This window comes from Trichomycterus rosablanca, chromosome 6 (genome assembly GCF_030014385.1).
Source record: "Trichomycterus rosablanca isolate fTriRos1 chromosome 6, fTriRos1.hap1, whole genome shotgun sequence".
Lineage (NCBI taxonomy): Eukaryota > Metazoa > Chordata > Actinopteri > Siluriformes > Trichomycteridae > Trichomycterus > Trichomycterus rosablanca.
The window spans coordinates 17,553,008-17,576,047 of record NC_085993.1 but is presented as its reverse complement, the minus strand read 5'-3'; the positions used below and the strand labels follow the sequence as shown (position 1 = coordinate 17,576,047).

The 23,040-nt window shown below is 39.9% G+C and overlaps 1 protein-coding gene across 1 annotated transcript; it reads left to right on the top strand.

Annotated features, from left to right (window-relative positions):
• The first annotated feature begins 1,475 nt into the window (after window positions 1–1,475).
• Window positions 1,476–19,782, top strand: anks1ab (ankyrin repeat and sterile alpha motif domain containing 1Ab). The gene is made up of 11 exons (XM_062996686.1): window positions 1,476–1,682; window positions 2,979–3,077; window positions 5,324–5,470; window positions 7,171–7,278; window positions 8,062–8,289; window positions 8,682–8,819; window positions 9,553–9,624; window positions 10,324–10,407; window positions 10,572–10,709; window positions 11,217–11,393; window positions 19,579–19,782. Exons 1-11 carry the CDS (start codon window positions 1,476–1,478, stop codon window positions 19,696–19,698), a joined length of 1,518 nt encoding a protein of 505 aa, XP_062852756.1. The 3' UTR covers window positions 19,699–19,782.
• The last annotated feature ends 3,258 nt before the right edge of the window (window positions 19,783–23,040 follow it).

The window sequence follows — 23,040 nt, the reverse complement described above, 5'->3', positions numbered from 1 at the left end:
GAATTGGGTTTGTCTCTCTCTTACGCTCCTATTTCTGATGATGTCCTTTCTGCACCAGCAAGATCAGAGTGCCTGTGTGCAATTTTAATCAGCATGGTGAACGGGCTGGAGGGTGAGAGCGGCAAGCAGAGAGAAAGATAGAGAGGGGCTGGGAATTGATTGTGGAAAAGAGGGGGGGGGAAAGAGTGAGAGAGTGTGAGAACCGAAGACAGTAAAGGGAGGGGGTTTAGTGAGGAGCAGAACGTGTGTACGCTGTGCAGCGGCGTGCAGCATCAGCCAGCATATGGCAGTCCTGCGGTGCTTGCAGACGAGTCAGTGTCAATGAGAGACGGAGTGAGGGGGAGTGAAGAGAGGAACTGGTGACAAAAATAAAACAAGCGAAGCAAGGGTGCGTGAATGGGATTATGAATTTCCACGGCACGGGATTGATGACTGCAGCCGAGGAGGAACCAAGCTGCCAGTGGGGTTCAGCGGGAGAAAGAGTGTGTCATCTGGATGTTTAGCTTTGTGAGCGTGATTGCAGCTACCGTTGGGATTAAGCGCCACCTGAATTGGGGATGCAGCAGAGCCTGGTCCAGAGAGTAGGACCCTCAAGAACGGCTGCCACAGGCAAGCACAGAGATAAGGGGAAGAAAAGAAACCACCTGCAAGGTTTTCCAATGGGGTTATCCATCCATTGTTTGAGCCTGCCTACATTCTGCTCTATCATGTTTTTCCTCTACTTGCTTTGATGATGAGCTCTGCGTTGGCATGCTAGACCACCAGAGTGTGCATAAGTCAAGAAGGACCAGTAGCTTTTGGATTGCAGTGAGCAGAAAGCAGTCGTCATCAGAGGCCGGCTGATTAAGCAGTGGCCTTATATACAACTCGGATTTTACTAAATGGATGGATTTTGAATCTATTGAGTGGCAGAAAGGAAGTCTGGACTTGGTAAATGTGACATGGATTTGATCTTCACCATGAGCAGAAATTATGCATATCTTGACTTGCCATTAAAGCTCAATTGCAACATTCTCTAAAGAGTTCTAGATATTCATTGTGATAGACAATGGATAGTAGTTTATATGAAAAAAAAATTGAAATATGAACCACCGGAAGGTTTTTGATCTGTCATAACGGGTGTGTGCTAAGTTTGCTGCTTTCTTATGGCTCACTGTGGATGTGAAGATCTCTCTGCAGCGCGAAGTTCACTGAGCACTTTCTGATCTTCCATTCATAACACTGACCACCCTTTAAGTTCAAAGAGTTCAAAACAAAGGGAGCTAACTAGGCATTTCTTTTAACATAAAGAACAATGCCAAATTGTCCGCTTTACCCAGACTTTAAGTAAAAGGATCTCTACCTCTGGCTTGTTGTTTGACACCAAGGGCTCCTTTCAGTCTGTGTGTTTTGGGGGCCCCTGGTCTTGGTGGCCTCTCACCCAAGCCTGGACCGTGCCGTGCTGCTGCTGCTGTCCGTGGCTCTGTTGGCCGAAGATGATGTGGCAGTGCCATGTCTCGGCCTCTGAGTGCCGCTGCTACAGGCTCAATGGCTTCTCGTTGCTCAAACGCCTCCCTATGTCATCAGATGCTGCAGGAAGCCGGGTGCTGGAGCAGCCAGTGGGGGAGTGGCTGGAGCACGTGGGTTTTCCTCAGTACGAAAGTAAGCTGCTGCTCAATGGATTTGATGACCTGCGCTTTATGGTAAGTTAACTGTTCTTGGACCCCAAGTCACCACTCAGTCAAGTCAGTGAATAAACTAAAAAGTCATGGTCATAGAATTTAGGTGGATTGTCATCCATTGCTTTACAGCAGTGGTCCCCAGCCACCGGGCCGTGGGTCATTAATTACCAGGCCGCACAGAAAGAATAAATAATTATAGATCGCTACAAATAGCAGTTAAATTTCCAAAACTCTTCGGGTGTTATTATCACCACTAGGTGGGAGCAGCATCTCGCAAAAAAGCTAAGGATTTACACTGATTTGCCATTCTATAGCTATTCTATTTTAAATCCTCCCGGCCCTATGAAATTATATCTTATATGAAACCAGTCTGTGGTGCGAAAGAGGTTGGGGACTGCTTTACAGGACTTCAAAGCTATGTGGTTTAAGTAAAGTAGTTGATGCAGTAAGTCTCATGCAATAAGTTAAAAAACCCTGGTCAAATTCCATGTCTTGATCTGCAAGTCAAACAAACTCATTCTGCCTAACCCAACAGTTAACCAATTGTATTTTTAAGTCTTTATTAATGTTTATTCATAGTCCAGGTAAAAAAAACACATGTGGGCTTACAACTTGTTGGTATTTCAAACATTAAGATAAGTTTTGAGGTGAGTTTTTTAATAAAATAAAAAAAGTCAATTCTATTCTTCTTAAGAAATGTTTATGTCAATTATGCCTATATCAAAGATTTCCAGACATGCACAAAGCTGAAAAATGCTACAAATATATTCCTTAAGACCTGAGTGTGTATCAATCCACAGTTAACAAATTGTCTAAAGATTTTGGTAATTTTGTACTGTTCCCACTTTCCCTTGGAGTGGTCACTCCATAAAAATGACACCAAGAGCACAAAGAACAATACAAACAGAACAACCCCAATACATTCACTTAATGTGTCTACTACAAGAAAAATGAAACAGGAATAGTGTTAATGGTAAGACACTACAGAAAACTACTGCACTCTTAAAGCATTGCTGTACATCTCATCTTTGGGAAATACAATCTGGGTGTTCCATTATACTTCTGGAGAAATCTTCTGTAGATAGATGACAATAGATAGATAGATATGCCGCATGCCAAAACCTCATTCAAATTATAAAGCATGATGGAGGAAAAATCATGATTTGAGGTTGCTTTGTTGTCACAGTGCCTCAATATCTTACTATTACGCAAAGAACAATCTAAAACTGTACCAAGAGTTATAATAGGAGACTGATGGAATACAGGTCCATCAGAAGTATAAATTTAACTTGTTTGACCCTGCATTTTTGTGTGCAGGGCAGTAATGTAATGGAAGATGAAGACCTTAGAGAAATTGGCATCACAGACCCTGGCCATCGGAAGAAAATTCTTCATGCAGCAAAAAGCCTACCAAAGGTACCATTTATATTATTATTAGCTTCAGGGCAGATTTATTAATGAGGCTAATACATTTTTTTTTTTCATTTTTAACCTGCCTAAAAGCTCTAACACTGTGTGCAATTAAACATACTAATAAATCAATAATAGTAAGAGCTTAGTAATTATAATTTATAGCAGCTTAGTATACATGTGTGGAAAACTTGTAGTGGAAGGAAATATTTTAACACTTCTGTTTTTATTATTTGATGTAGTAAATATTAAGTGCAACAAATGTTAAACCTTGTATTTAAATTGTATTTATTTTTGCATTTAAACAAGTAAATTAATATGGAAAATAAGAAGTCACTACACTGATAATTATATACACTGATCAGTCATAACATTAAAACCACCTCCTTGTTTCTACACTCACTGTCCATTTTATCAGCTCCACTTACCATATAGAAGCACTTTGTAGTTCTACAATTACTGACTGTAGTCCATCTGTTTCTCTACATACTTATTAGCCTGCTTTTGCCCTGTTCTTCAATGGTCAGGACCCCCACAGGACCACCACAGAGCAGGTATTATTTGGGTGGTGGATGATTCTCAGCACTGCAGTGACAATGACATGGTGGTGGTGTGTTAGTGTGTGTTGTGCAGCGCTGCTGGAGTTTTTAAATACCATGTCACTGTCCACTCTGTTAGACACTCCTACCTAGTTGGTCCACCTTGTAGATGTAAAGTCAGAGACAATCGCTCATCTATTGCTGCTGTCTGAGTTCATCAGTGGTCACAGGGCGCTGCCCACGTGGACTATTCTCAGTCCAGCAGTGACAGTGATGTGTTTAAAAAACTCCATCAGCATTGCTGTGTCTTATCCACTCATACCAGCACAACTCACATTAATACACCACCGCCATGTCAGTGTCACTGCAGTGCTGAGAATGACCCACCACCCAAATAATACCTACTCTGTGGTGTTCCTGGGAGAGTCCTCCATCAAAGAACAGCATGAAAGGGGGCTAACAATGCATGCAGAGAAACAGATAGACTACAGTTAGTAATTGTAGAACTACAAAATGATTCTATTTGGTAAGTGGAGCTGATAAAATGGACAGTGAGTGTAGAAACAAGGAGGTGGTTTTAATGTTATATATAAATGCTGCAAATGAAATAACATCTTGTACCTCTTGTTCTATTTAAAACACATTGGTTAGGTAGATTTTATGCAATGACTAGTAATTATATTTCTACATCCCTGTAGATACCTTTGTACACACAGCAGCAAATAAAACATGCATAAGATGATGTGAGAAATTAAAGACCAATTTAAATTTTGACCTTGAGTTATTTAAATGTAAATGTTTCCACTTCACAACAACCTCAAATTGAAGCCAAAATAACTCAAGACTGACTGGTGCAAACATGGCTAAGCGAGATTATGAGGGATTTTTTAATTGACAGTTTATCTGAGGGATGTTAGAGAATGCAAAACAATTTGCCAAAAGAAATGATTCCAAATTAAACCCAACTGTGACATAAAAGCTAATTTTGCAGTCTCAAAGCTGTAATTGCTTTCCCCTCTACATGATTATGAATGCATACATATTATTTAGTTTATATTTATAAGTACAAAGTTAAATGACATACAAATTTAAAGTAAACACACGGCATTGGATGAACTTAAAATATATTAAAAAACAAAAGCAAAATTGCTTAAATGTTTTTTTCACTGTATCTTTATCTAAATTTAGGTTAACTTGCAACCTTGATTAAATGTTTTAAAGTTGCCACCCTTACCAATAGAAATGAACCTGCAGCAACATAGTTTGTTTGTTTATTAGGATTTTAACATCATGTTTTACACTTTGGTTACATTCATGACAGGAACGGTAGTTACTCATTACACAAGGTTCTTTAGTTCACAAGGTCATATCAAACACAGTCATGGACAATTTTGAATCTCCAATTCACCTCACTTGCATGTCTTTGGACTGTGGGAGGAAACCACCTGGGGATCGAACCCAGGACCTTCTTGCTGTGAGGCGACAGTGCTACCCACTTAGCCACCGTGCCGCCCGCAGCAATGTAGCATGGTCCAAACTTACAAGGCAAGGGGCCACTTACAATTAAAGCTGACATTTAAACCAATGCATTTTATATAGACAGAGGTAAAACATATAGCTGGTCCAAAGCAGAGAAAACCACAATGAGACCTAAGGTGAGAAAAGTGGTGACATTTGCTTCATATTCATCATGTGCTTTTATTGTACTTCTAGGTGAAAGCTCTGGGTTGTGATGGCAGTACCTCACTGGCCTCCTGGCTGAACAACCTAGGTCTTGGAGAATATCTTCACAACTTTTTATCCAGTGGCTATCGCACTTTGGAGTGTGTGAAAAACTTGTGGGAGCTGGAGATTGTTAATGTAACAAAGCTTTTTCAACTGAAATATTACTTATATTTTACTAACAATATATATAAGAAATCTGATGGAATATGTTTTAAATAATATGTCTATATCCCAGTATGTCTATATCCTAATTTCTATTGCACGGCACCCTAAAATACTGTATGCATTCAACTCCAGAACTATCCATACCATTCCTAATGTGCTATTGTCTGTTTCCAGTTGCACAATGGTATGTGTGAAAGTAGGAGTTCACTAAAGGTGACACACAGCAAACACATCATGGTAACTGTTGACAATATCAGTAGCAACAACAGGATATTTTCCGCTTTGCCTCCTTTTTAATCGATTTTTATGACACGGCTTCAATAAAATCCAATGCAGTTGGGCTTTAAATATGGCGTCTGTTTTGTCTTACTCCAGATGAGATTCTGTTTGACCAATCAACAGTCTGCAGTGTTTCTTGGCCCACTTAAATGGCCCGCTTCAGTATGCTTAGCACAGAAAACAACCACTGAATGTTGGGTCATGGATTAAAAAATGGATGTAGGGTACCGTGCAGTGGAAACAGAGCAAAGTGTACTAGCAATAATATAGTTACACACTATGTACCACATAGGATGCAGTTACCAATTACTACTCCTCCCATCCTCACCATTTCCAATGTAAATATAAAAGTGCGGAAACTTTTTGAAGACCCCCCATAATACATTGCCAACTATGGTCATCAAAATATCAACTTTGGGATTTGTATTGGACCTAAAGACTGCGCTGATACCTACGAAAAATAATGCAAAAAAAAAAATTCCAATTGCATTAAACACCTCAAATTTTAAAATTGGAATGTTTTGTAAAATAGAATATAAAGAAGAATCTGTATTTTTTTTATTTAACTGACAAATGTAGAAGAAAAGGTTTTCACTGATTATTGTATTTTGTAAACAGAAGCACATTTAGAACTTGATGCCTTGCAACACACTCCAAAAAAAGTTGGGACAGAGGCACAATACGAGTGAAATGTTTGAAGATTACAGTTATAGTTACAGTATTCCACAATACACAGGTGAATAGGTAACATGTGATTTGGTATAAAATAAGGATCCATCAAAGGATCATGACTCACCACATGCTTCAACAGCGTGGCTTTGTAGACACAACCATTAAAAAGTCTCATTAATTGAAAAGGTGGTGAAACACAGTGGTAAACATGCCTCGGTCCCAACTTTTTGAAGTGTGTTATAAGAATTAAATTTTAAATGTGTTTAGATTTACAAAATATAATGCAGTTGATCAGTGAATACATTGGAAATCTCAAATAAAGATTCAAGAAAATTTACAAATTACAGATTCCTCTTTTTACAAAACATTTTTTTGGATTTGTTCTTTGGGTTTCTTCTTACAAAATGGAAATTAGGATTGTATTTTGTCTATTTGAGATGTTGTTTTAAGTATGTTATGAATAAAACTCAGGGTTAGAACAACAGGTATTAAAACAGGGTGGGTTTTTGAAAATCTGTGGCCACGCACAGTTTATAGTCGAATTTTGTTGAAGATCATTACTAAAACTACTTCACAACTACCATCTTTTGTTACATATTTTATTACATACATATATTTTGTAATCCTGCCTGCAGTAGCACTAGGTTTTAATCTGGTATGTAAGTTGGATAAATACTATTAGCTCATGCATGATTGAGACTGTGTTCTATCTTGTGCAGGTGTTAAAAATCACTCTGCTTGGCCACAGAAAGAGAATCATCGCCTCTATAGCAGAGCGACCCTACGAGGAAGCACCTTCAAAGAACAAACGCTTCTCCCAGCTTAAGGTGACAAGCACGTAATTTATCATCTAATACAGTTCTTATGGTGTTTTGTATTTTATTATGCTTTTTATGGTAATCTTTAGACCAAATACCAACCATGATCAAATTTAAACCCACATGTACCACATGACCTACCGTATAGGTCCACCCATCTTTAAATTTGCTGGTTGAGGAAACAGCTCAATGTGCATGACCATGCTGGTTTTTGCACTTTTTGTTGGTACCAGTCAGGGTGGACACATAGAATCGGATGTCCGTTTTTCCAAAAACAAGCTGAATCATGGATACGTCTGACCAGACAACACTTTCCACTTTCTTTTGGTCCATCTCAGAAGATTGTAACCAAAGTGTAAAACATGACGTTAAAATCCTAATAAACAAACAAACAATCATCCACTGTAAATTTTCTCTATCCAGTATTAAACACAATATATGAAATATATAACTTAAGCAGAAAATTTGAATTACCTTTATGTTCCCAATTTTTCCTTGAGTCACCCTCCTCCTTACTGCATCTCTCCTAACTTCTGCCTCAATGTTGCACAATTCGGTACTAATTTGACACTGTTTACTGTCCTGCTCTGACAGGATGTATTTATTTTCTGCCTGAATTCTGCATAAACATTTTCCAGCCTCTCTGTGTTTTGGATGGGTGCACACTGACAACCCCTACACACCCAACACCTCAACTTCCCTAGCGCCTTTACTCATATATAATTTGAATGTTTATGTTCAGTTAAAAAGTCAGAGAAATGCTTGCCTTTATAATTGTGTATCTGTATGTAGATTCAAGACCTTTTGTCTCAGAATCCGGCACCTCTTGGTTACATGGATCTGTATACAAGTCGCTCCATGGACACGCTACTGCCGCTGGGAGAACATGGGAGGAGAGGTAGAGCGATGGATCAAGACTGCAGCATCTCACTCCGCTCCTATAGTGAGAGGTCACGATCACATGTAAGTCTTCTCGGTGGTGGTGTTAGGTTGGGTGAGAATGTGTTTGTGTTTGTGCCAGTGCTGCAACTTTTATTAGTATTCCTGACGTTCTTCTCTGACCACTTCAGTTTCCAAGCACTACTTAATTATACCTAGATGTGAGTGAATGAGTGTGTCCTGCAAGGGATTTGCACTCTATTCAGGGTGTTTTACTGCAGTGTTGATCAGGATGAGAATGTTAGTCATTCATGAGAAAATTAACAAAATAATGAAGTCATTACATAGTATTAAAATTAAATAAAATTTTGGCAATGGTGATACCACTATTTAAATAAACAAAACAATAATTAATTACACTTTTATTATCCATCTATATAGTTAAGTAACTACTATGTATGTCTAAATAAAAATGCTTCTCTTTGCATTGCAAATGGTAAGCATGTAATTGCATGGTTTATATGTTTCTGAAGGACAGAGTCATAGATCGTCAAAAGGAATCACGGCTAAGCCTGAGGCCCCCAAGCCAGTCTGCTACGTACACCACTGTCTCTACGTGGCACCACCATCCTGAGAAGCTCATTACTGAGGCTTGCTGCTATGAAGCTAGTGTAAGTCATTTGGGTAGTCATTTTCCATAGAATAACATACACTGTTGTTAAACAAAGCCTACAGAAAATGAACTTTTATTAATGAACTATCAGTAATTCACATTTTATAGGCTTGATCTGAATTACAATAATTATGCTGGGCAACACAGTGGTGCAGCAGCCTGGTCTGCTAGTATAAGTGTTTCAGATGCAGCAGTTAAACTTGCTGACCTCTTTATTAGGAACCTAGGATACCCTGTTAGCACCGGCTGGGTTAATCGTCCTCTAGTCTTTTATCAGTGGACACGTTCTTATCACAGAATTATTATTGTAGTGTTGAGAATGGTGTACCACCCAAATAACATCTGGTCAGTGGGGATCATATGGGTGTCCCTTTTGTTTGATAAATAGGGTACAGGTTGTGACAAGTGTAAAAGGCAACAACAGTGGTACAGTCAGTCATTCTGAATCACTAAGTGTGTATGTAGGGCAGGTGCAATGAATGTAGGTACAAGATAGTCGTACCTAATAAAGTGCTCTGTGAGTGTTAAACTAATTTAATTAAACTCACCAGATTTTTGTGTATACTGACTAGTAATTATTATACCCATTACAGCATACTGTTCAACACCACTGATGCTTGCAATAAGAAATAGAAAAAAGCATAAGCAGCAAGAAAAAATCCTAAATGATGCTAATTATAATTAATAGTCATTTTTGATAAGCTTAAGACACCAAGTTTCTGTCTTTTTAGTATCTTGGCTCTGTGATCATCAGAGACCTCAGAGGTATTGAATCTACCCAGGAGGCCTGTGCAAGAATAAGGGTAAACCTGACTACAATTTTTTATTTTTATTTAATGTAATATTTAAATTAAACTGGGGAGGGTTCAGGAACTTCTACCTTGTGTCAAGCTTGAGAAGCTAAGATTTTCCCTGAAAGGGTCCTTGGACCTTTTTTATAGAACGTGGGGTCCCATCCTCATTTTTATTGAAGAAAAAATAGACAAATTAGTTCCTGACATGTAATAAATAGAGAGTCTGGGTGTATTTTTTCATATTTATTTATTTATTTTATTTAATTATTTATTTATTTTTTAATTTATTTAATTTCCTAACTATTTATTTACTTATTTTAATGCACTACTCAGCGGGACCATGTGTGATCCCAGGCCAGGCTGGGGAAGGGGGACGGGGGGGACGGAGGGGGGGGGGGGGGGGGGGGGGGTTCTAAAGGGGAAGGGGGTAAAGGGGTGGGTAGATTATAAAGTCAAAGGGGGGGGACAGGAGGGGGTTGAACATTTGGTGAATACACAGATGTAGGTATACACATATGTATGTGATATCATTTTTCTATGTATGGTTTCTTTTCCGTCCCTAGATCTGTCTTCTTGGACTTTTTTTTCTTACTGTTGTATCACCTTATAAACCTTTTCTTTAGTGCTTTACACCACTGTCTACTAATTTAATGCAAAAGCATAAAAAACATGCAGTGAATTAATAGGAATTTTGTCTCATATTCTCAGAAATCTAAGGACCATCGAAAAGGCCCTGTAATAGTCCTGTCCATCACCTACAGAGGAGTCAAGTTTATCGATGCAGCCACTAAGGTATAAAAAAGTCTTATTTTTTAAAGATTTATGTAGTAAGAGTTCATAGCCTGAGGTTAACTTTGGAAAAAAACAAACCTATAAAGGAAACAATGTGAAGGCAATTGTTGTTGTGTAAAGTCACATAATAATAATGTATTATATTCATTCACTGACCTGTTCAGGCTATAGTGGCAGAGCATGAGATCCAGAACATCTCCTGTGCGGCTCAGGACCCTGATGAACTACGCACTTTTGCCTACATTACGAAAGACTTGAAGTCAGGCCACCACTTCTGCCATGTTTTTACCACAGTGGAAGTGGTGAGAGCTGCTTTCTAATCTCTTGTTGTAAAAAAAAGTTGATCTATAATTATTCAAATTATTTTTAGGTTTGTTTTTTTAATATAATAAATCTTAGAATAAGAGCAAAGCCTTTTAATATTTTGTCTATGTTTATTATATTTTTTATATTTAGTCTTGTCAGGCTTAAGGCTGCATTTGCTATTTCTAGTTGTTTGCTTACTTCCTGATCCCACCTTCCATTAATGTACATTTTGTGTCCTGAAGTAGATGGCCAATAGACTTCATATACTTATGTTCAGGAGCAAGCTGTCTAACTTATCATCTGTTTAATATTATATTATATCTAGGTCAATTATAAATAGTTTGTCACTACAGTGTACACATTAGTCATTAGTTAAATGTCAAACAATTTTGTATCTCTAATTTAACTTATGAAACGAACATAAGACTTAGACCACTCCACTTGGAAATCAAACCCAAGACCATTTTGCCATCTACTTTAATGAAAGAAATGCATTTCTACAGACGCAAACCTATGAGATCATCCTGACTCTGGGACAGGCGTTTGAGGTGGCTTATCAGATGGCTCTTCAAGCACAGAAGGCCCGGCGTCACAGTTCATACGGTGGTCCAAATTCAGAGATCATTGAGAGCAAGAGCAGCAGGCCAATCTCCTCTCGTAACAGTACGCGGCGCTCAGTGGTAAGTAACAAGGTTTTCATGTAATTTTTAAATTTTTATCAACTGATCTCAGTGGTGGTGGGCTAGCGAAATAGAATACTGTCCTAACTGAGCATCAAGTAACAAGACTTAAATCCCAAACAAACATACAGTGATTTAACTTAGGACCAACTGAAACAACCAAACAAGATTAAGATTAAGATTGCCACACACAAGGTCAATCATCGGCTGAAATAATGTAAAGCAAACTGTATTGGCACAAAGAGTACAAACTGTAGATGAGCAGTATACTCTTTTTTTTCTATTTTATTTATGCATTTTATCCCAATTTAGCATAGTCAATTTGTCTTCTGCTCCTGGGGGATCCCTGATTGCAGTCGAGGAGGGTATATTGCTGCTCACGCCTCCTATGCACTCTGCATAGGTGCCTCTCTATCTCTCGATCTGAGTTTCGAACTGAGGAGTTCAGGATCTCGGTGCTGGTGTGCTAGCGAACTATCCCGCTGCGCCTCCTGGGCGCCTAGCAGTATACTCTTAATTATTTGATAACAATTATGGCTTAGTGTTACTCACTCACTTTCTTAAATGCTTATCCAATCAAGGTCGCAGGGGATGGGGGGGGGGGGGGGGGGAGGGGTGCTGGAGCCTATCCCAGCTTTTCAATGGGTGCAAGGCATATAGTAACACCCTGGATGGGGCACCAGTCCATCGCAGAGCAGACACACATACATAGACACACACACATTCACCTACAGTGTATCACAAAAGTGAGTACACCCCTCACATTTCTGCAATTATTTCATTATATCTTTTCATGGGACAACACCATAGACATGAAACTTGGATATAACTTAGAGTAGTCAGTGTACAGCTTGTATAGCAGTGTAGATTTACTGTCTTCTGAAAATAACTCAACACACAGCCATTAATGTCTAAATAGCTGGCAACATAAGTGAGTACAACCCACAGTGAACATGTCCAAATTGTGCCCAAATGTGTCGTTGTCCCTCCCTGGTGTCATGTGTCAAGGTCCCAGGTGTAAATGGGGAGCAGGGCTGTTAAATTTGGTGTTTTGGGTACAATTCTCTCATACTGGCCACTGGATATTCAACATGGCACCTCATGGCAAAGAACTCTCTGAGGATGTGAGAAATAGAATTGTTGCTCTCCACAAAGATGGCCTGGGCTATAAGAAGATTGCTAACACCCTGAAACTGAGCTACAGCATGGTGGCCAAGGTCATACAGCGGTTTTCCAGGACAGGTTCCACTCGGAACAGGCTTCGCCAGGGTCGACCAAAGAAGTTGAGTCCACGTGTTCGGTGTCATATCCAGAGGTTGGCTTTAAAAAATAGACACATGAGTGCTGCCAGCATTGCTGCAGAGGTTGAAGACGTAGGAGGTCAGCCTGTCAGTGCTCAGACCATACGCCGCACACTGCATCAACTCGGTCTGCATGGTCGTCATCCCAGAAGGAAGCTGACGCACAAGAAAGCCCGCAAACAGTTTGCTGAAGACAAGCAGTCCAAGAACATGGATTACTGGAATGCCCTGTGGTCTGACGAGACCAAGATAAACTTGTTTGGCTCAGATGGTGTCCAGCATGTGTGGCGGCGCCCTGGTGAGAAGTACCAAGACAACTGTATCTTGCCTACAGTCAAGCATGGTGGTGGTAGCATCATGGTCCTGGGCTGCATGAGTGTTGCTGGCACTGGGGAGCTGCAGTTCATTGAGGGAAACATGAATTCCAACATGTACTGTGACATTCTGAAACAGAGCATGATCCCCTCCCTTCGAAAACTGGGCCTCATGGCAGTTTTCCAACAGGATAACGACCCCAAACACAACCTCCAAGATGACAACTGCCTTGCTGAGGAAGCTGAAGGTAAAGGTGATGGACTAAACCCAATTGAGCACCTGTGGCGCATCCTCAAGTGGAAGGTGGAGGAGTTCAAGGTGTCTAACATCCACCAGCTCCGTGATGTCATCATGGAGGAGTGGAAGAGGATTCCAGTAGCAACCTGTGCAGCTCTGGTGAATTCCATGCCCAGGAGGGTTAAGGCAGTGCTGGATAATAATGGTGGTCACACAAAATATTGACACTTTGGGCACAATTTGGACATGTTCACTGTGGGGTGTACTCACTTATGTTGCCAGCCATTTAGACATTAATGGCTGTGTGTTGAGTTATTTTCAGAAGACAGTAAATCTACACTGCTATACAAGTTGTACACTGACTACTCTAACTTATATCCAAGTTTCATGTCTATAGTGTTGTCCCATGAAAAGATATAATAAAATATTTGCAGAAATGTGAGGAGTGTACTCACTTTTGTGATACACTGTATAGGGCAATTCAGTGTCTCCAATTAACTTGACTGCATGTTTTTTGGACTGTGGGAGGAAACCAGAGCTCCCGGAGGAAACCCACGCAGACACGGGGAGAACATGCAAACTCCTGGGGATCGAACCCAGGATCTTCTTGCTGTGAGGTGACAGTGCTACCCACCGAGCCACCGTGCCGCCCTCGGCTGAAGTAACGTAAAGTAAACTGTATTGGCACAACGAGCACAAACTGTACATAAGCAGTATACTCTTAATTATTTGAAAACTATTAGGGCTATTTGTTAGAATTAAAGAAACATCAATAGTTAAATAGATAAAAATGTTTACCAAGCACCCATGGATGTGATCTGATTTCCACATACTTTAAGTCAAGTGTTGTATTTTAAAAACACCTTTAAACTGTTTAAAAATTTTTTGAAGTTTCATGTTTGTGTTTAAATGTAAGTTGTATGTAGTTTTTACCCATATTGATGTCTCTGATAAAATATCTAAGCCCTGATCTTATTAGCCTTGTGTCTTTTCCCTTGCTTGTCTTCATGTCCCTGGTCCTCAATGTGTATAGCAGCGGTCAATTTCAGTAAATAGGCTTACAGAGGTCAAATGTGGGGTACTGAAAATCTGCTATGTCAAAAATATACATACATACATAAATTACATTTTCCACAAGCACAGTCAAACCAGCTTTACAATGATGCTTGTGAGCTGCAGTGCAAGACAAATGGTGTCTTTATCGATGTGATCAGCAACATGATTAGATTACTTTTGACCTCAACTGTTTGTCTCTTTGCCTCTGCGGTCCTCATTTTCCCAGGGTGCACCTGTGCCTGAATGCCGTTGCTGCTACTGTCACACCTGTTCCACCCACCGCCCCTCCTACCTCCCGCTGCCGTGCGTCAGCCCTGGAGTCCAGGTTCTGCCCTTTCTTTTTCATTTTTTTCTACCATTTTTATCTTCTTTCCATCCTTTCATTTCCATCTTTCACCTTTTGACTAATTTTCATGTTTTCTTTTATCTCTACTTTTCCTCCTCACATTTTTGATTGCTAGACTATTGACGTTTTTTAATTGTTAGACTACTGACTTTAGGTTTTAGTCCCTTTTACAAGAGTGTTGCTATGCTCAACAGTGAATATCAATCTTCTTAGTATTACAAGGATTGTGATTTTTTGTGTGATTTTTTCGTTTGTGTGGTTTTAGCTCACACTGTTACAGTTAGTTGTTTGTTGTCATTTACAGGTTACTGGTTTATAAGGTTTATAGTACAAGCTTATAGTACAATCCATTGCTTTCTGCTAAGGACATTGTCATAGCAAAACAGGAATTTATGAAGATAAAAGCACCAAATTATCTAAAATGCTGTTGGATGCTGTAGCATTAAATGTCTCTTCAACAGAACGGAGGGACAATTACAAACAGTGAAATACAGAGAATTATTACTCCTCTGTTAGTAAGCCATTATCCTTTTCATTTTACAGTAGCTATTATGATTATTATGACAGCCCAGAACATCTCAAAGTAATGAACATTGAAATTGATGGAATTATTTTGTCCCAACACTCTGTACTGTCTGTATTTTCACTGAATTTTAGCAAACATATAAGCTTGTGTGGTCTAGTTCAGTGGTCCCCAACCACCGGGCTGCGGACCGGTACCAGTCCTTGGGTCATTTATTACTGGGCCGCACAGAAAGAATAAATAATTACAAATAATTAAAGATCACTACAAGAGCAATTAAATTTCCAAAACTCTTTGGGTGTTATTGTCTCCAATCACCACTAGGTGGGAGCAGCGTCTTGTTGCATTGAAAAAGCTCAGGAGTCACACTGATTTTCCATTCTATAGTTATTCTATTTTAAATCCTCCCTCCCCCACCGGTCCGTGAAATTATACCTTATATGAAACCGGCCCGTTCTGCAAACACGGTTTGGGACCGCTGATCTAGTTTGTTGTTTCACTTATTTTTGGCCCTGTGGTGTATACTGAAAGATGAATTTAATAATATAATTGGTGTCAACCACATCTTAATATTGTCAAATTATCAGTTACATTGAAAGTAAAATATTTACCAGACATATAGGTATGACGTTTAACTTATTTTTTATTAGAAATTTAACTAACTCACTCAAAGACATTTAGAGACCTGCCCCTCATTGTTGTGTTAGTAGATGAGCCATTACCCCAGACTAAGTTTGAGTCTGAGTCACCAAAGGAGGGTTTTCTGTATTTGGCTTCATTTATTCAAAGCTCAATTCTTACCAGTTTCTCTGCATGCCACTGAGAAGCATTCCCCTAGCAGGACTCGGTGAGTCATGACTTGGCACCACCAAGGTTTCATCCATAAGGATGGATTTAGCCAGTTCATGTGCAGTGTCGTTTTATACCAGACAGTGCTTACTGTTCTGCCCAATGAGTTCAAACGTAATTTACAAGCCATTTAGCAAATTGTCATATGCTTTTTACTCAAAAGTGGCTTCTATCTTGCCAAAAACATTCAGACTTTTAAAGCTCTTTAGTGTTTCCCCTGGGTTCTATCTTACCACCCTGATCAAGGCCCTTCTTGTCCAGAAGGTTCATAGTAGTGCCAAGCTTTTTCCATTTCCAAATAATTCAGACCAATAAGGTCTTGGGAGCACTGATATTATTGGTCTGATTTATGTCCTGCCACAATTTTATTGTGGAGATTCAAAGACATTTCTTTGGAATTGAGAACTATGGGCCTGTATAGACCGGAATAAATAAAATAAAACAAATTACAACAGGCAGTTTCTAAACGAGTTCTAAACAGATCTTGAAATAATTAAAGCAAACAGGACCCACTTGAGTTCAATTTGGAGTGGCATAACAAAGGGTATGAATAATTCTGTGGATGACAGATTCTAGTTTTTATTGTTAATTAACTTTTAAAACATAAAGGTTAATGTTATTATATATATATGTATATACAAACATTATATACAGTGTATCACAAAAGTGAGTACACCCCTCACATTTCTGCAGATATTTAAGTATATCTTTTCATGGGACAACACTGACAAAATGACACTTTGACACAATGAAAAGTAGTCTGTGTGCAGCTTATATAACAGTGTAAATTTATTCTTCCCTCAAAATAGCTCAATATACAGCCATTAATGTCTAAACCACCGGCAACAAAAGTGAGTACACCCCTTAGTGAAAGTTCCTGAAGTGTCAATATTTTGTGTGGCCACCATTATTTCCCAGAACTGCCTTAACTCTCCTGGGCATGGAGTTTACCAGAGCTTCACAGATTGCCACTGGAATGCTTTTCCACTCCTCCATGACGACATCACGGAGCTGGCGGATATTTGAGACTTTGCGCTCCTCCACCTTCCGCTTGAGGATGCCCCAAAGATGTTCTATTGGGTTTAGGTCTGGAGACATGCTTGGCCAGTCCATCACCTTTACCCTCAGCCTCTTCAATAAAGCAGTGGTCGTCTTAGAGGTGTGTTTGGGGTCATTATCATGCTGGAACACTGCCCTGCGACCCAGTTTCCGGAGGGAGGGGATCATGCTCTGCTTCAGTATTTCACAAGACATATTGGAGTTCATGTGTCCCTCAATGAAATGTAACTCCCCAACACCTGCTGCACTCATGCAGCCCCAGACCATGGCATTCCCACCACCATGCTTGACTGTAGGCATGACACACTTATCTTTGTACTCCTCACCTGATTGCCGCCACACATGCTTGAGACCATCTGAACCAAACAAATTAATCTTGGTCTCATCAGACCATAGGACATGGTTCCAGTAATCCATGTCCTTTGTTGACATGTCTTCAGCAAACTGTTTGCGGGCTTTCTTGTGTAGAGACTTCTGAAGAGGCTTCCTTCTACGGTGACAGCCATGCAGACCAATTTGATGTAGTGTGCGGCGTATGGTCTGAGCACTGACAGGCTGACCCCCCACCTTTTCAATCTCTGCAGCAATGCTGACAGCACTCCTGCGCCTATCTTTCAAAGACAGCAGTTGGATGTGACACTGAGCACGTGCACTCAGCTCCTTTGGACGACCAACGCGAGGTCTGTTCTGAGTGGACCCTGCTCTTTTAAAACGCTGGATGATCTTGGCCACTGTGCTGCAGCTCAGTTTCAGGGTGTTGGCAATCTTCTTGTAGCCTTGGCCATCTTCATGTAGCGCAACAATTCGTCTTTTAAGATCCTCAGAGAGTTCTTTGCCATGAGGTGCCATGTTGGAACTTTCAGTGACCAGTATGAGAGAGTGTGAGAGCTGTACTACTAAATTGAACACACCTGCTCCCTATGCACACCTGAGACCTAGTAACACTAACAAATCACATGACATTTTGGAGGGAAAATGACAAGCAGTGCTCAATTTGGACATTTAGGGGTGTAGTCTCTTAGGGGTGTACTCACTTTTGTTGCCGGTGGTTTAGACATTAATGGCTGTATATTGAGTTATTTTGAGGGAAGAATAAATTTACACTGTTATATAAGCTGCACACAGACTACTTTTCATTGTGTCAAAGTGTCATTTTGTCAGTGTTGTCCCATGAAAAGATATACTTAAATATCTGCAGAAATGTGAGTGGTGTACTCACTTTTGTGATACACTGTATATATATATATATATATATATATATATATATATACACTGATCAGCCATAATATTAAAACCACCTCCTTGTTTCTACACTTACTGTCCATTTTATCAGCTCCACTTACCATATAGAAGCAATTTGTAGTTCTACAATTACTGACTGTAGTCCATCTGGTTATCCACATACTTTTTTTTGCCCGCTTTCACCCTGTTCTTCAATGGTCAGGACTCTCCCAATACCACTACAGAGTAGGTATTATTTAGGTGGTGGATCATTCTCAGCACTGCAGTGACACTGACATGGTGGTGGTGTGTTAGTGTGTGTTGTGCTGGTATGAGTGGATCAGACACAACAGCGCTGATGGAGTTTTTAAACACCTCACTGTCACTGCTGGACTGAGAATAGTCCACCAACCAAAAATATCCAGCCAACAGCGCCCCGTGGGCAGCGTCCTGTGACCACTGATGAAGGTCTAGAAGATGACCAACTCAAACAGCATCAATAGATGAGCGATCATCTCCTACAAGGTGGACCAACTAGGTAGGAGTGTCTAATAGAGTGGACAGTGAGTGGATACAGTATTTTAAAACTCCAACAGCACTGCTGTGTCTGATCCACTCATACCAGCACAACACACACTAACACACCAGCACCATGTCAGTGTCACTGCAGTGCTGAGAATCATCTAACATCCAAATAATACCTGCTCTGTGGTGGTCCTGACCATTGAAGAACAGCATGAAAGGGGGCTAACTAAGTATGTAGAGAAACAGATGGACTACAGTCAGTAATTGTAGAACTACAAAGTGCTTCTATATGGTAAGTGGAGCTGATAAAATGGACAGTGAGCGTAGAAACAAGGAGGTGATCATAATGTTATGCCTGATCGGTGTATGTATTATATAATAGAATTATTCTATGTATTATAATATATTATTATATTATATATGTGTTATTATACTGTATGTATAATATTGTATTATTATAATACAATATATTTACATCTAATAATGGGTAATTACGTTTAGAAAAGGACACAATTGTTAGGGACAAATTAGAGATACGTTACAAAAAAGATTGTCTTCTCATTATGTTGTGTTTTATGTAATTCACACTTAACCTTAGTTAAACATAGCCATGTGTAAATTACTGCTAGGTCAAGGTGCAAGTGTTGACATTTTAAATGTTTACTGTGATTTCTCCCGCACCATGCCCATTCTATGCCACATGAGGTGGGTGAGCGATTGCAGTCTCATCGCCACCTCCTCACTCCCTGGCAGATGGAGCCCATCGAGCATGAGACAGATGTGAAGTCCTTGGGAGGAAGCAGCTGGCCCTTTGACCTGCATGACACCTCCAGGCCAGCCAACCGTGCCAAGTACGAGACAACCATATTTTAAACTGGGACATCGGCCATAACCAGCGTCCCCTCCCAATGCGACTTGCTCCTTGAGAAAACTGTAGTGCCCTGTGCCTTCTCACTGTGATTTGTAGCCTCCCTCAGGGCAAGATCTGCTCCCTGCATTTCCTCTGTCCAAACTCCTTCCATCTTCTTCTTCAGTTTGACTTCCTGGATTACCTGAACACTGCCTTCCAGATGCCCTCTTTATATTCTTCTCTCAATCGGATGGTCTGTGCACTTTTGACTTACTTGGTATCACAATGCTAAATGTTTGCAGTCCAATGTTTCATATCAACTGGCTTTGCCTCTGTGAAGCCTCTGAGCACAAGCTGGAGTGTAGCTGCTTATCAAGTGTAATCCGTTTATATTGCTGTAGCACTTCTTTATTTTTCCATTTTGGCTGACATAAACCAAACGACGTTTAAATTTTCTCTGTTTGGAACAGCAATACGTATTACTATGTCAAACAAATTGCGTATGCGGAACAAATTCTCCCTCATTTGTTGGCTTCAAGCACTATTTCTGTTTCTTCAATTATTTTTGACCTGACCCAGATTTCTGTAGCACTTTCTGTATTCCCACCCAATTCACACCCAGTGCTTCCTCTGTCTTACCCTCCAACTGAAATACATGTATTTGCAGCCACATGTATTACGATTTTGTGTACTATGTAATTTGGGGTGCAATAATAAAGAAGAAATTAGGTCATATGCCTAAAATTCGAGCCCACAGCACTGAAAGTGATGCACAATATTGCCCACAAAATAATGAATTATGATAATGTTGGTAGCTGTTTTAGTCATTGTTAGGGCTGTTACAGATTTGATCATGATAACTGCACAATAAAGTACTGCAGTATCAGCAACAGATACAGTACTATTCATTCTAAATATACTACAACCAATCCTTTATCTGTTCTGTATACAATACATTTACATTTTAGGCATTTGGCAGATGTTTTTATTTAAACCGATATGAGACTAATGTTAAGCGATTAAGCCAAACAGTTAAGGTCCTTGCTTAAGCTGGACAAACCAAACTCCTTGGTAGAACATGTATTAAGTTTGATTTTGTGTACTATATAGTTTGGGGTGCAATAATGAAGAAGGAATTAGGTCATATGCCTGAAATTCAAGCCCACAGCACTGGAAGTGATGCACAATATTGCCCACAAAATAATGAATTATGATAATGTTGGTAGCTGTTTTAGTCATTGTTAGGGCTGTTACGGTTTTGATTATGATAAATGCACAAGAAAGTACTGCAGTATCAGCAACAGATACAGTACTATTCATTCTAAATATACTACAACCAATCCTTTATCTGTTCTGTATACAATACATTTACATTTTAGGCATTTGGCAGATGTTTTTATTCAAACCGATATGAGATTAATGTTAAGCGATTAGGCCAAACAGTTGAGGTCCTTGCTTAAGCTGGACAAACCTTAGGATTTGAACCACCAAACTCCTTGATAGAACATGTATTAAGTTTTGATTTTGTGTACTATATAGTTTGGGGTGCAATAATAAAGAAGGAATCAGGTCATATGCCTGAAATTCGAGCCCACAGCACTAAAAGTGATGCACAATATTGCCCACAAAATGATGATATGATAATGTTGGTAGCTGTTTTAGTCATTGTTAGGGCTTTGATCATGATAACTGCATAAGAAAGTACTGCAGTATCAGCAACAGATACAGTACTATTCATTCTAAATATACTACAACCAATCCTTTATCTGTTCTGTATACAATACATTTACATTTTAGGCATTTGCTAGATGTTTTTTATTCAAACCAATATGAGGCTGAACAGTTGAGGTCCTTGCTTAAGCTAGACAAACCTTGGGATTTGAACCACCAAACTCCTTGTTAGAAATTCCAGCACTGAATAGGTTTGTTTGTAGCCTATGAGTGTATGTTCGCACAAGTGTGTCTTAGTGGCTGCACATGTGAGTGTCTGCAATGTCTGTTTGTATCTGTATGTGCACAACTGTAGCCTATGTAAGTGCCTGTTTGCTCAGATGTAAGTTCAGCTGTCCGGACATGCGTTAATGTACGTGTCTAGACAGCGGAATGTTATTGTAGCTTGTGAGTTTCTGCATGCGCGAGTCAGACCAATCCTTCAGAGTGTTCATTATTTATTTATTTATTAGGATTTTAACGTCATGTTTTACACTTTGGTTACATTCATGACAGGACTGGTAGTCACTCAGTACAAAAGATTCATCAGTTCAAGTCTTTAATGTCAAACACAGTCATGGAGAGTTTTGTATCTCCAATTCACCTCACTTGCATGTCTTTGGATTGTGGGAGGAAACCAGAGCTCCCAGAGGAAACCCACACAGACACGGGGAGAATATGCAAACACCCCACTAAAAGGACCTGGACCACTCCACCTGGAAATCGAACCCAGGACTTTCTTGCTGTGAGGCGACAGTGCTACCCACCTAACCTTTTTGCCGCCCTCAGAGTGTTCAAAACAGTAGTACCCAAACCCCCCATATATTTATGTATAGAGCTATGGAGGAAAAAGGCACGATGTGGGTGCGAGGATTCGTCAGGGAGGAAAGAGGGGAATGATTGGTAATATATATATAGGTAGTCAATTACATATTTGGCATTTATACAGTTACAGTATACAGTCTAAGCAATTGAGGGTTAAGGGCCTTGCTCAAAGGCCCAACAGTGACAACCTGGCAGTGATGGGTCTTGAACCAGCAGCCTTCTGATTACTAGTCCAGTACCTTAACCACTAGGCTACACCTGCCCTATATTACTTTTAATTAGAAGTTGGGAGGAGTTTCAGCTGTGTCCTTCTTCCCAAACCTTAGTAATTTCACAACTCCACTTGTCACTGATTGGTTAAGTAGTTTTACTTTCTAACTTATGTCCTGCCCTGTGTGTTTGCAGTTCATCATGTATGTACAGTATGTGTGCCATTGTAGGCTGTCTTTGTGTGCATGTACATGATTGTAAACCATGTGTGGGTCTGCAGAGGGTCTCCTTTTGGAACTATGCCCTAGTTTGTGTTCGTATGAGCATGAATGCACATTGTGAGGGTCTGCACATGCAAGTGTGGTAATGTATGGATGGGTACAGCTGTGGATGTGTAATTGTGCAAGCCGTAGCCTAGTGGTTAGGGTACTGGACTAGTAATCAAAAGGTCGCTGGTTCAAGCCTCACCCCTGCCAGGTTGCTGCTGTTGGGCCCTTGAGCAAAGCCCTCAGTTGCTCAAATTGTATACTGTATCTGTACTGTAAGTCGCTTTGGATAAAGGCGTCTGCTAAATGCTGAAAATGTAAATGTAAATTGAGGTGTTGTAGGTTGTATACAGA

Coding starts and splice junctions, on each gene's coding strand:
- anks1ab (XM_062996686.1), top strand. CDS start 1,476: ATGATGTGGCAGTGCCATGTCTCGGCCTCTGAGTGCCGCTGCTACAGG. Junction 10,408..10,571: donor TTATCGATGCAGCCACTAAG/GTATAAAAAAGT, acceptor TGACCTGTTCAG/GCTATAGTGGCAGAGCATGA. Junction 10,710..11,216: donor TTTTTACCACAGTGGAAGTG/GTGAGAGCTGCT, acceptor GCATTTCTACAG/ACGCAAACCTATGAGATCAT.